The sequence below is a fragment of the Lampetra fluviatilis genome, chromosome 1 (assembly GCF_964198595.1).
Source record: "Lampetra fluviatilis chromosome 1, kcLamFluv1.1, whole genome shotgun sequence".
NCBI lineage: Eukaryota > Metazoa > Chordata > Hyperoartia > Petromyzontiformes > Petromyzontidae > Lampetra > Lampetra fluviatilis.
In genome coordinates this window covers 18865799-18880090 of record NC_136275.1, presented here as the reverse complement: position 1 = coordinate 18880090, position 14292 = coordinate 18865799, and the positions used below count along the sequence as shown (strand labels likewise).

General features: G+C 45.5%; 1 protein-coding gene across 1 annotated transcript; it reads left to right on the top strand.

Moving 5' to 3' along the window:
* The first annotated feature begins 522 nt into the window (after positions 1 to 522).
* RABAC1 (Rab acceptor 1) lies at positions 523 to 10457 on the top strand. Its single transcript, XM_078858511.1, has 5 exons — positions 523 to 622; positions 6033 to 6221; positions 6971 to 7068; positions 7796 to 7897; positions 9030 to 10457. Exons 1-5 carry the CDS (start codon positions 549 to 551, stop codon positions 9116 to 9118), a joined length of 552 nt encoding a protein of 183 aa, XP_078714637.1. The 5' UTR covers positions 523 to 548; the 3' UTR covers positions 9119 to 10457.
* The last annotated feature ends 3835 nt before the right edge of the window (positions 10458 to 14292 follow it).

Sequence of the window (14292 nt, the reverse complement as noted above, 5' to 3'; positions counted from 1 at the left end):
ATTGGTGAGGGAGATTGGTGAGTGGTGAAAGGTATTGTCAAAGCCCACCGGGCTTTGACAATACCTTATTAGCTGTGTATATATGTAAGGTTATTAAGAAATATATTTTTCACCCGGGCAACGCCGGGTACTTCTGCTAGTACAATATAAAATTACAAAAATGCAAATAGATAATGGATGATATTGGTCACGAAAGCTTCCTCCTTTTAAACGCGGCCATTTTAAACGGGGGGGGGGCGTGGCTTATCGCGCGCACGTGACTTCACCCCTCCCACTCCTGGGCCCCTCTCCACCACCTGTGCGCTCACGTGACGGCCCCCACCGCCCCGCCCCGTCCGGAGTTGTTGACGTTGTCAATTCGATTCCTCCCGGTAGCGTTCAACTCAATAGCGAATCGATTCGGGCCGCGACCCTCGTCCTATCGTGGTCGTCCGCGATTTCGATTCCGTCTCTTTTTACAAATCGATCCGAAACGAATACTACCTTCGCGTGACAAATCGATTCGATTTTCCCCAACCGACAGAGAAATCGAATCGATTGGGCGCGGCATGGCGGACAGGGTCGGAGAGACGGATCCAGCGGAGTTCGGCATGAAGACGGACGGCGTGGGGCTCGTGGGCAGGCGAGTAACAACAACAACGACGACGATGGGGGTCACACTCGACACGGCGCACACCGCTAACCGATTCAACGCGTCGCGTGCGGCCTCGCTAATCAATACGGTACATTACAGCGTACTGGTCAATACGGCCTCACTACAGTGCACAACTGTACTGTGTAGAATGTATACAGTAGGGTATATATTCTAGATTTGAAGCTTTCGTGACTGCAAGGATTCATACTCTTGGGTTTTTCGGTAAAGTCACGTAGGGAAAAAATTATAAGAAAATAAATAATAGAAATAAAATATTTTATTTCTTATAGAAATAAAATAATATTTGATATTTTATTTCTCTAATTTTTATTATTTACTTTTATTATTTTTTACCTACGTGACTTTACCGAAAAAACCTAAGAGTATAGTAGGGTATATACTACAGGACCGGTTTATGTAATGCGTAGCTGTCAACCCATAGGGTTTACCCCGTATTCTTGTACAGGGAAATTGAGTTTTCAGGTTCATACAGCGTACAGCGGTTTTCAATAAGGGCAACAGAATTATTTTTTTGTGTTTATCCCTTTGTAGTGGAACTTTGTTGGATGAACGTTGAGATTCATAAGGGGCACGGGGTGATGAGTAAGGTCTGAATTGGTCTGTACTAAGGTAGGCACTGATATAAGTATGTGGTATATAGTAGTGTATAGTGTAGTGTATAGTATCATACCTGTCAAGCATTACGGTTTACCCCGCATTATTGTACAGGGAAATTGATTTTGCATGCCCATACGGCAGGCAGCCGTTTCAATACGAGCAAAATAAATGTTTTGTCTATTTGTTCGTTTCTCCCTTGTGATGAGACTTTGTGGGATGGACGTTGAGATTTTTAAGGGCACGGGGTGACCAATAAGGTCCTGAATTGGTCTGTATATAATGTAGGGCGCTGATAAGGGGTTGACAGGTATGATAATGTACAGAGAGAAGAGGTGGCGTAGTGGATGGGATCGAACCCACGGCCTCCTGCATGCCAGGCGAGGTAGTTAACATCTCGCCACCGCGAGTTCGGCGTTAGACATGGCCTGCTAATCAATACGGTACATCACAGCGTACGAATTAATACAGCCTCACTGCAGTATATGCTACTGTATATACTACATCTCATGGTCCAATCTAAAACTGCATCCGCACAAACCATGGCAGCAGATGCGGATACTTGATGCACGAATGGAAACTTAAAAACTCTTCAGTAGTGTGCGAATGTGGTCATCCAGAAGAGACCGTACAACGTATAACGACGCAATGCCCAATTCAGTTTAACACGAAGGCTTTCGTGAGCAATATCATCCATGATATAATGTTTTGGGGTTTGATCGCGTAAACATAAATGTGCCCTTAAACCCGCCACCACCCGACACAGCCAATTAGTAAGGTTTGTCACGTAAACGGAACATATTCGTTACTAGTGTAACAACGACTTGACACACTTCTCTTGACATGGCACTTTATTGAAGACATGTTCACTTGACACAGGCGGAGACCCCACTGCAACAGCCCCGAGTCTCCCGTGCATCTCCCTTATATACGGACCGCGGCCACGCCCCCCTTCTCGAACCTTCTCGCTTACTCTGGACGCTCGCTCCACCAGCAGATTCTACCGTCCACTTCCGTCACCTGACCACGCTCCCTTTTCGATCATTCCCGTAGCCACCAGTCCCTTCGCACTCACAGCTGACACTCCTGTCATTAGTTCCTGTGGCCACTAGTGCATTCGCACTGTAGGCTGACTCCCCTGTCATTACCTTCCGTGGCCACTAGTCCACTCGCACCGCATGTAGACTCTACTGTCATTACACGAGTACAGCACACCGATGTGTTGGAGAGCAAATCCACAACATTTAAAATCTGAGTATGAGGTTTAGCCAGTAATTACAACTAGCTTAATCAGGCAACAGCCAGATTTGTGGAGAAATACTCCTGTTTCGTTCCAATTCACAATTACGAAGGAGACATCACAGAGATACAACTTCGCTACTCCTGACGCGGTTGTCTGGGCTTGACCACCTGTTCTGCATCTACGTCAGCCATACTAAAGAAGAAGAAGACTACAGTAACAGTGTATGTATGTATGTTGAACTTCTTTCGCACTGTACGTAGCCAACCGCGCTTATTGGATATGCGGGGAAGGACAACAATATAATGTACAGGCAGAAGCGGTGACGTAGTGGTGAGCGCATTAATAACCTGACACAGAGACCCAGCCACGGGCGAACAATTCCCAACCGGCACTGACCAACGTGGTGAAGTATGGGCAAACAACAGCCACGTCCCCCGTGGCATGAGGAGGCTCTCATCTATCCGTAGATTGTATGCATTGTACTGCCCTTGGACATGTACACACGGATTTCTCACAATTGACTCAGCGCCCAGTAAACATCCTGGTGGTGGCGGTGTGCGTTAAATACCCGAAGTACACCACACACACAATATTAGAAAATAGGATTTGACGTGTCCGACCAACACGCACGTGTCTGCTACGTCTTCAGAAAGAGCGGTCGGACAAATGTTGATGCATTCTCCACTGAGGTTTCATCATATCTTCATGAATGTTCTTGGCATTTCGTTACAATATTTTATACTGTACGACGCAAGTTCCGACCCTCCATGTGTTTATGAAACATTGCATGTGCTGCCCCTTTTGTCGAATCGCTGCTCAATGAAGTCTACCCGAAAGTCGTGCTGGTCGTGGGGGTTATCTGATCAGATTTCACCACGCTGGTCAGTACTGTTTGGAGAAGATGGGGAGCACAGACTTGACAACAAAGTTGCGTAACATTTAAAATTTGTATTTCATGCTGCCAAAACACCACCGCCCCCTTCCCCCATACACTGGTATATCAGCCTGAGTATTAAACGTACACTATTAATTAATCATGTTCCATCCACTGCTTGATGAAGGCCTCCCCACCTCATCGCTTTCTTTGGTGGTCCTGCGATGCCGTCTCATTCTACCACGGTCCTCTTGCACTCCAGCGTGTAATTCCCCTTTGACATTAAATCACCAATATCGACCGTCTTCCTGGCTACAAAATGTGTCTTGTCCAAGCTCTTCGACCTTTCTTAAGTCAACATGTCTGTGATTTACATTAGTTATAATCACTGTACTGTGTTGTCAATGAATTTGAATTAATAATTTTACTATTTATCTTTATTTCTCCAACAGAATTTCAGAAAATATCTTCCGAGTGTCATTGTAGAGAGCCGTAGAGAGACAGATATCTCCTTGCCAGACACCTCTTCTGATTTGTATATTATGCTTTCTTGAGGCTGTTAAATATTGAAATAATGAATAGATGATCCATCTAATACATGTGAGAAGTGGATGTGTTTTGTTGTTAATTTTTAATTTCCTGAAAATAATTTGTGAACTATTTAAAGAGTGTACTGTATGGTATGTATATAGTTTCCCAAACCTTGTGCATGCTAAAGAACCTTAATATTCAAAATTCCCCCACAAAAAATATGCAGTTTGGAATAGCAAATACATGAGTTGACACCCAAAAATAATTAGGATGGAAAGTACATATTTTAGGTGGGGTTCCTCAGCACTATTTTGACAAATTTTCTTTATAACTATATTGCATGATTTGTACACAGTTCCAAATGCATATTTTCCAGGACACATGATCTTTGTCCACATTTAGTTAACCTCAAAGGGGGACAGTACTGTACATGCTTTTAGCATGCCGATTAACATGGCCATTACTTGAAACTCTGAAGCCTCACAGAAGCAATATTGTTTGGCGGTTGCAGCCTGGTTGAGAGCAATGACGTTTTGAGTAATGACGTGCGCTTGAGAAAGGCACGGCCAAACACTCCCCCGTCCACCTTCCACGTCTACGTGGCAAGTATTTACCCTGGCATTTTGGCAGTGACCAATGGGTGTACTGTGGAGCATTCCTATTTTAAGATCACGTTCATATTTCTCACATGACCGTGACTCATCTCCAACTTAAATAATTTTCGTATGCCATTTAAGCTTAAAATGCTAATCACCGTGCAAACTTAGGTTTCCAGTCCTGAATGTAAACGTATTATGTACATGCAGTGTTTATCTGTATATAGCAGTGCATATTCGCCTAGTTATATTTTAATTCTTAATGTTTAATTCCATGAAAAATGTTGGTCCCCTTGCTTGAACAAACACCCAGTATAACCACGAGTTATACGTTATTATCGATATTAAACGAAGCTGCTTAACTAACACATTTTCATAATTTACAAAGACATAAAATTACTTTTTCATTATATTACTCAAATAATACTTTCTTGGTCAGGCTGTTGCTTGTCATTTATTCAATCACCAGTTTGTTTTGTAATAACTAGCCTTGCGTCTGCAAGTGAAACATAAACCTAAACAGGGCTATAACTGGAAAATAAATTAAACCCGAATTGAAAAATTTGACTGACTTGCTAGACAAGGTGGAAAATACCTGGATATGTCAGATCACACAGACTTTGTGTGTGCAATAATTAAGTGTGTTCACTGTCCTTTTGGTTGTCTGCATTTTCCATGGGTCTTCCAGTGTCCCCCCATTTCACAAACATACTCATTACGAAATCGGCCAAACATCCCGAGCAGGACACTTGTAATTGGAGTATTGCAACTCAGTTGAGGCTTCCCTGGATAAAGCAAACTTTTTGCTAATTTATTCATTCAAAACTTTACAAATGGTGGTATGCATGGGTCGGTGTATTGGTATAGTTGTTTGTGCACTTTGTTATGAAGTGAATTTTATTTCTGGCCATAGTTAACATCAGTAGCGAATATCTTTGGTTCTTCCGGTAAAGTCACGTAGAAAGAAAATTAATTAAAAAATAGAATACGAGGCGTTGTTTCTCTGTGTCTCTGTGTGTGTCTCTCTCAAATGTAGCAATCTTTGAAAGAACGTAATCAACCAGGTAGGGTGTTGACTGTTGTGTTAGCCGACTCTGTTCTGGCTTGTATTGCATTATATTTCTAAGTTTACTAGGTTTGTTTTCTCATTCATTCTTACCTGATGACGGTTGCTTGTGTTGCAATCGAAATGTCGTGTAATATTATTTAATTTATTTTCTTTCTACGTGACTTTACCGAAAAGAACCAAAGAGTAATTCCTGCAGTCACGAAAGCTTCAAATTAAGTTTAGTAGCGAATTGCTGAACCAGTCCCCCCCCATAGGTCAACTCGGCTTTCATGGTTATTTACATCAACATAGGCAATTCATAGGTCAACTCGGCTTTCATGGCTATTTACATCAACATAGGCAATTGCTGGCCTCACCATCGCCTGGCCTACCCTGTTGACCTTAATAGGTGCTTGCTAAACAACACGTGGCACTACGGCCTATAAGACTAACAACGGAACGCTTGCTATTGTGTGGGTGTGTGTTTGCAGGCTGGGGCGAGTGCACGCATGGGTACAGCAACGGCGCACATTGCTGCGCCCCTGGTCCTCCTTTGTGGAGCAGAAGCGTTTCACGCGGCCACGCGACCTGAGCGAGCTCTGTCGGCGCATGGTCCGCAATGGCGAGCACTTCCAGGCCAACTACATGATGGTGTTCCTCGGACTCGCCGTGTATTGTGTGTACGAAGTCGCACCCTGCAACACCACAGGGTTCTGTGATACCGCGACAGTCAGTAACATTACGACACTCCGTGATACCTTAACATTCCTTAACATCACAACAATGTGACTGCATAATATCATGGGAATAGGGGATCATGTGACACTACCACCATGACACTGACATTGTGACGCTGCACACCATGACAGTAGAGCACAATGTGACACTCAGCAACCCCACAACTCTGACACTGGACACTCCATAACACCATGATACTTCTATGTCTGTTATACTTCACCACAATGTCATTACAGGGACTCTTTTCAAAACATTGATATTAAGCTTTAGAGACAGACTGGATTTGAATTTTGCATTTAGACATGCGTCTTCCATTTGGTTTATGACCATATCAACTGGAACGTGCCTGGTCTTGTTAGATCTCGGAATCGAATCAGGGTTTAGCCTTGATAGGGATTTGATGGGCGACCACTATGTATGTCACAGGTGTTTTAGGGTGCTGTGGAGCTGCTTTGTCAGCAGAGGGGAGTGCAGCGCAGCATATGCCACTGTTCCAATGTCTATGCTCCCTGCCTATACGTACCTTCACAGACAAATATAGTGAAGTATTATCAAATAATCCCATGGCCCGCACAGTGTAGAAAAGCTTTCCAGAAGTTGATAGGCAAAATACCCATACATATATGCACTCATTTTATTTGACCATGTGGTGTTTTACGTGGATGTGTGGCGTGGTACTTTGGCTGTGCAGGATGACCTCGCCTATGCTGCTGCTTGCCCTCGCCGTGTTCCTGGGCGCGTGCTACATCATCAGCCTGCGCTCACAGACCTCAAAGCTCGTACTTATAGGTGCGCTGCCCGTGCACCTACACCACAGGGGAATCTGAAAGGCGCCGTTTGTGATTGCGTTAAATTTTAAATCAAAGTAAAAAAATGTAGTTTGCCAAATCTCACAGAAAGGAAATGGCAATTAAATCATTAACACAGGTCTTCCATTTGTTTGGGGAAGGCAGCATTTGAAGTGTTTTTTTGTGAGTGGGTGCAGTGCATGTAAATGTGGAACTGGTTATATAAGTTGTGGGGAGTGCATTTTGATATCAATATAATTTCGGCTGCTTATGGCCACCTTATTCTAGCTCCTGCCTACAAAAGAAATCTGGACTCTATTGTATGTAGGGTGTGTAGGCATATATGCCTACAAAAGACATTTATTTTTTTTTGGAGGAGGTGGGGGAGTGAAAAAAAATTTGGTGGGGGAGTGAAACATTTTTTGGTGGGGGTTGACAATTTTTGGAAACTTGTTGGATCAACTTTTTACACCCACATAACGTTTTGAGTCAGGCCTTCTGAAAGGCTCTTTTAATTTAGTTGACGGATAAACGGACAAACAGAAAGTCGGGATTTTACTTTCGATAACACCTCGGTGATATAATGGCTATTTGAACTTTGCTTGGGCCTTCCATAGTACTACCTGACCTAAAACACATGCCAGGCACAATATGTCAATATCCTTTGCCAGCTTAAGTGCCCTTTAGTAGATTCTGAATGTTGAATGGCGATTGTGTTGTGTGTGCAGGTCGTGAGCTGAGTGTGACACAACAGTACGGGGCAGCAGCAGGTGTCTCCTTTCCACTTTTCTGGCTGGCTGGCGCTGGTTCTGCTGTCTTCTGGGTTCTTGGTGAGGCACAGGGTCACTGTGTGCACACTCCTAACAACACACACACACTTGTGTGCCTTCTGAATGTGTGTATATTTGTTGTGTGTGTGTATATTTTTATTATGGGGAGCGGTAGTGCAACAGTTAGCGCGCTGCACTACAAACCCGGCAACCCCAGTTCGATTCCTGCTCACAGCCAACACCTGGGCTTCCCCAAGGTCGACTCAGCCTGAAATTATTACTGGTGCGGTGTGTAAACATCGCCACTGGGGAGACAAAGGCGGCCGTGCATGGTGCTGGCCACCCACCCCCTTATGTGCCATGCCGGCCTTCATAGGTGCTCACTAACAGGACTTGCTCCTAAAGTCTGTTAAGGCTAGACGGAGGATCTTTGTCTTTGCATATATATGAAGAATAAGTGCAGCGGATCATGCACTGATCTATGAACCCAAACCATGGATAACTTTAGTCTCAAGTGGTATCCAAACCTGTCCTCAGTCTCCCCTGAGTCGACTTAATCTTAAAATTATTATTGTGTGAACATCAGCAGTGGGGAGACAAAGCCAGCCAGGCACGAGGTATTTTTCACTCGCTTGGACGTAAAATCGGCATTAATTAATGCTTGCTAACAACACTGTATAAATACTGCAAACTGAATACGTAAGAAGAGAGCCACTTAATTTACACACGAGAATTGAACCTTAAAATACTCTAGCACCATGATATTTTAAAGAATAAAAAAATAAAAAAAATCATTTTTTTTATTTTTTTATTCTTTAAAATATCATGCTTAAAAAAAAAATCACTCTTTTTTTTCTGGAAGCTCAAAAAACCAGAGTAAAGTCCACTTATTATTTACAAACTCATTAGCCATTGTTGTGGAGCATGATAGGTGAAATAAGCAGAACTCTTTCCACATATAAATAAATTTGAATTAGTCCATTGGCTTGTTTGCTTTCCAGACCAATGTTTTCCAGCATAATTTATTTAAGCAAGTAAACTCTGGACTGGTTTTGACCTTATTTTGTACCACATTAGCAGAATCAGGCTTGTTAAACAAATGCTGAGTTCCAAAATGTTATGATGATTATGTGGTTGCATAATAATGCCCGAGGCTTGAGAGCGGCAGACTAACCTGTCCACGTACCAACAGGTGCGACTCTGTTCGTCATCGGCGGCCATGCCTCGCTGCATGAGCTGGAACAAAACGACTTTGAGGAGCTGCAGATGGAGAGTGTGTAACCGTGGTCGTGGTGGTGGCGAGGTTGCCTCCAACAGGGGCACTGTCACAGTCACCGCTGAACGCGCCGCCATGCCCCCCCACACAACCGCCAATATCTGTTATCACGGTGTCCTTGCCAAGCACCGGTTGTGTGTGTGGTGCCGTATTGATGCACACCAGCAAGCTAACATACCTTGGCACTTTCCTGTGTGACATGAGTCAGTGATGCACTTTCCTGCTATTGCTTTCACGTGACTTTTCAGATTAAGTAAAATATTTTCTATGTTTAGATTGTTCTGGAGGTGTTATTATAAAAGTACATATGTACATATAGTATACCATATTACATTCCTTATATATTGCCATGTGGTGAGGGTTATTTTTTTCAAATTTAATGGTAAAAATGGAAAACAAGAACAGGGTATGTGAGTACGAGTTTGGGAATTGCTGTGTAAAACATTTAAATGCTTTGCAATAGAAGAATGATTAAAATACACTTTACATTGTGATTGCAATTTAATACCATGCATACAGTTGATCTGTTTCCATATTCAATACCCCTGGTTGTTGTGGTGATTGCTTGTAATTAATAATCTTTAGTTTTAAAATATGTTGAGGGATACAATAACGTGTTTTGGGAAATAGGATTACATTCAACAACCTCCCAAAGTGTACAAATGTTACTTGTCCGCCTCATAAGTGAATGGATATGTACACAAACCATTTGTGAGGTGAAATGGACTACTCGCAATTTCTGATTGTCACTCGTAGCCCTCATTGTCTGACGTGGGTGAGGTGGCTCAAGATTGCTCTTTAGAAACCTGACCATTGCTGAGGTACTGAAAGTTATGGTTTCTTAGCTGGGGGTCCAATGGGGACATGAGTTGGCTCCAGTTTTGATGGCCATAGGGGAACTCGTGTTTTGTAGCTGCTGATGACATACGTCAGATTAATATGAATGTGAATACAATAATATGCCTGTGGGTGAAGGGCTATAGCCTGACGTCCAAGCTTGGTTGTTTTTCCTGGAAACCTGAGGTGGATCTGAACTTCCTACCGGACCTGTAGCCACTGCATATCCCTGGGTTTCTTTGATGCCGTCGTGGTCTGTGCTGGCATGTCTATAAAAAAGACAAGTGACATGGAGTTAACACCACATAGATTTGTCATTAGCCACAGCTTGTCTGGCTTAGCATATACATACCTGCAAATCAATATTGCTCTTTTTGATGGGGGGGGTGGGAGGATCTAAAAATGTTGGTAACACCTTGCAATTGTATGGAGTTGTGGAGAACAAGTTTTAGGGCACCGGCTGTAATGAAAAGTTTTACAAAATGTAATAAAAACTATGAGAGTATGCACGTGTTCATTTTTAAGCTTTTGCCTTTTTAAGATTGCAGAGCACACTAATGTCTGCGATATATTTATCTCTACGATGATGGTTATGGGAAATGGTAGCATCGTGTCTGGGTCGGCTTAAAACAGGTGTGGTCACCACAGCCTGTTTGCACAGAGCTGATGGCTCAGTTACTCCCAGTTAATGAGTTGATGGCTGAGTTACTCTGCATAATTAATGAGGGATATGACCAAAGTGCACTGCAGCAGAGCAAACGTTTAAGATCCTCTTACCTCGTTTGCAAAAATAGATCGCATGTTGGACTAGTATCTCGTAGCACAATTGAAAATGTCTCGCAACAATTACAGAATAACCTCACCCTCTATTATTTCCCAAGTGTCCCTTGTTTAAAGTGATGTCGGTACAATGTTTTCATCTGGATGACTGAACCTTTAAGTGGGGTCTGGCGATGTAGTGTCGAGGATAAATTATAAAACGCAAATAAATTGGTGGGCGCGGGGAATTGGTGTTGCCGACCAAAGGTGACGGTGTATGCAGGACCTCTCTCGTGAGGTTCTTCAGATTCCAATGCTTATCTCTAACCCATTGAACATGAAACATTGGGCCAACGTGGGTCCAACGGTTCCAATCACATGCCAATTTTGGCCCAACGCAGCATGTTTATGAAATTGCTTGGTTATATTTTGGTTCTGTTGTGTGCTAAACAATACAAAATGAAAATGTACAATCGCTGTAACCGAGTTGGCTTCAAAAATAAAACAGGTTGTGTAACACGAGACCCGTGGTTCCGTGTGTAGTGACTGTTTCTCGTCACTATATGGTGCCGGGGCTTGAAGTCCCGGCCGGTAATGTTATTACGGGCAGCCAGGTTATGGGCTGCAGTGCCAACCCTAGCAGTGGTTGGGTGAGCGCTGGTTAGCGAGGAGGCACCGCGAGCAGTGTGCGATACCGGCTCCCAGTGAGGGAGCGAGAGGGAGCATCAGCCAGCCAGGGTTACTATGGGGCATGACACTGGCTGACCTGTTGTCACGTGACCGGACGATACTGGACGGGGGCCGAGGTGCGGTCACGTGGTCCCGAGGGGCTCTCGGGAACATTCGAGAAGGAGCTCGAGAAGCCTGGAAGGTGGGCGGGGCTAAGGGCGGAGCCAGCCCGGGAGCGTTTCATGAGAGCTCCGTGAGAAGCTCGGGGTTCTTCAAGTGTTGGTGTTGGAAGATCCACATCGGGGAGAAGAAGTCTCTAGCCACGCGGTCCGGGACCCAGCTTGTGGTTCGGACCGGGATAGCGAGCCGTGTCTAGTTCAGCCGTAGCGTGGTTAGATGAGCATTCGAGTGTAGATTGTGTTGTGTTACGTGTTAATGCGGAATAAATTGTGTTGCTCCCAAGATAACGTCTGCGACTCAGTTGGACTCACTACAAGTGCATTACTAATTCGGTGTGCCACTGGCTCGGACGAATGTGCCAGTTGAAGGTTTTGTTTCACTGCCTCTACAATATATTTTTTTTACATTCCAAAAAAGCATAAACCTTTGTAAATCTTCCATAATAGAGGTTTTTGGGTTAAATCGCGTAAATATATAAATGTGTCGTTAAAACCCGCCACCACCCGACACAGCCAACTAAGTAAGGGTTGTCACGTAAACAGAACATGCCAACTCGTTACTAGTACAGCACACCGGTGTGTTGGAGAGCCAAGCCACAACATTTATAAACTGAGTACGACGTTTTGCCAGAAATTACAACTAGCTTCATGAGGCGACAGCCAGATTTGTGGAGAAGTCCACCTGTTTCGTTCCTTATATAGAGGCGTAGATGTGTTGACCACCCTTCTGCGCTTTTGCACAATGTGGGGGGGGAGGAGGATTATTGAGGCAACGTACATTATGCATGTGCATTATGCGAGCCCTTTTAACTTGTCCCTATTGAAGTACGCTGCCCTTTGTAGGCATGCATTTAAATAATATGTCGTGCAGCCGGGACGGCTGTATGTTACACGGGGGGGGGGGGGGGGGGGATGTCATGACAAATCACGTCACTACCATGTCGGGTCTGTACACACATGATGTCACTTCCATGTCGGGTTGGTTCGGATGACGACATTTTGTTGCCCTTCGTAACACAGGTATCCGCGCTGTATTATCCCAGTTGGTGAACGGGGTGGAGAGGGTTGTGGTGTACGGCAGTAGAGTTCTTTCATCGGCAGAGCAACGTTATTGTGTAACGCGCAGAGAACTACTCGCTATAGTTTCTTTGTACAGCAGTACCAGCCTTATATGTGTAATAAAAGTCGTGGAAGCAACTTCTGGAATCAGGTTCTTTATTTCTCTTTCGTTCACAGCTCTCTTCATATAACTCTATCACTGTCTTACTCCTTTACGCTGTTGACAGACAGCGTGAGAGGGAGAGAGAGAGACTCTTGCTGCCACGTGGCAGGCCTGGACCCCCGCTCCAGCGTGGCCTCCTCCTTCATTCGTTCCAGATCTGACCACGTGTTGCCCATCTCCACCCCTTTTAATACCTGGGTCACGTGGTACCTTTTCACCAGTCCTGGGTAACCTCCATGGAATCTTCCAGATTGCATCCTACGATCCCAGGACCACGCCCTTAACTCGTCCCCCCATTGGCTGTGGCTAAAGCCAGCAGATCCAATCATCTCCTTCCAGGTGTCACCTTTCCATTACGTCAGGGCCACGCCCCTAGACCTCTCTCCATTGGTTATGGGCCTGGACCGGTAGAGCCAATCATCATAACGAGGTGTGATCAATCAACCACCCGGATATACCCTCACATTACATATGTATGGCAGGCGGTTCGAGGTGCATTCCGATCATGCCGCCCTCCAGTACGCCTTGCGCGTTGAGCAATCATCGGGCCAGCTCTCACGCTGATTAGAAATCCTGCAGGATTACTCGTTCCGGGTGTCTTATCGGAAGGGGACGCGGCACGCTAACGTGGACGCGCTGTCTCGTCTCCCTCTGGATGGCGATTGCACGTGTCTCTCAGGTTCGGCCCGCTGCAAATTGCCGGGCGTGGTCGTGTCCCCCCCCCCCCCCCCATCATTGTGTCGGCATCGACATCTTCCCCCGCGGAGCCCAGAGTTGAGTGACAACTCGGGCCAACACAGGGTCATTCTGAAGGGGGGCCTGTTGATGCCTATGAGCCTCAGGGGCAGGTTGATTGTCGCCATCCATTGAGCGGCTAATGTATTTAGGGATTCATAAGACCCTGGCCACCCTTAGGCTCGACTATTTTTGGCCCGGCATGGCGGCGGACGTCAAGAACGTTTTGAAGGGTTGTGTGCAATGTGCTCGCCGGAAGCCACCATCTGTTAAGAGCTGCTCGCCCTTGCAGTCGATTAAGGTGTCCCGCATCAACGAGCTTGTGGCCCTTGAAATTTTGGGACCCTTCCACACTACGGCCCGAGGAAATAAGTACTTGCTTGTGGGCATTGATTATTTTTCCCGATGGCCCGTGGCTTGGCCGCTCCCGAATCAATCGGCTGCTATAATCACTGAGGCATTCTTGCACGGCTACGTGCTACAGACCCCCGGAGTGTCGGGTGTGCCGGGCGAGCTGGGGGGTGCACCTGTGGAGGTAGTCCCTCAGGGTGGGTCTGTGGTCCCGCCTGCAGGATCAGAGATCGTGATTCCCCGGACGCCACCAGCCGCTGCACTTCTGGAAGGCCCGCTGTGTGCGGAGCAGCCGGCATCCGACTGCCCCCCTTCGACGCCGCCACGCTTGACGGAGCGACCGCACTCGCCCAACAGCATTGACTCTCCCCCAGGACCTCCCAGGGAGCTTAGGCCCACCTCACCTGGGGGTCCAGCCACACGGACC

Coding starts and splice junctions, on each gene's coding strand:
- RABAC1 (XM_078858511.1), top strand. CDS start 549: ATGGCGGACAGGGTCGGAGAGACGGATCCAGCGGAGTTCGGCATGAAG. Junction 6,222..6,970: donor GGACTCGCCGTGTATTGTGT/GTACGAAGTCGC, acceptor TTGGCTGTGCAG/GATGACCTCGCCTATGCTGC. Junction 7,069..7,795: donor CTCAAAGCTCGTACTTATAG/GTGCGCTGCCCG, acceptor TTGTGTGTGCAG/GTCGTGAGCTGAGTGTGACA.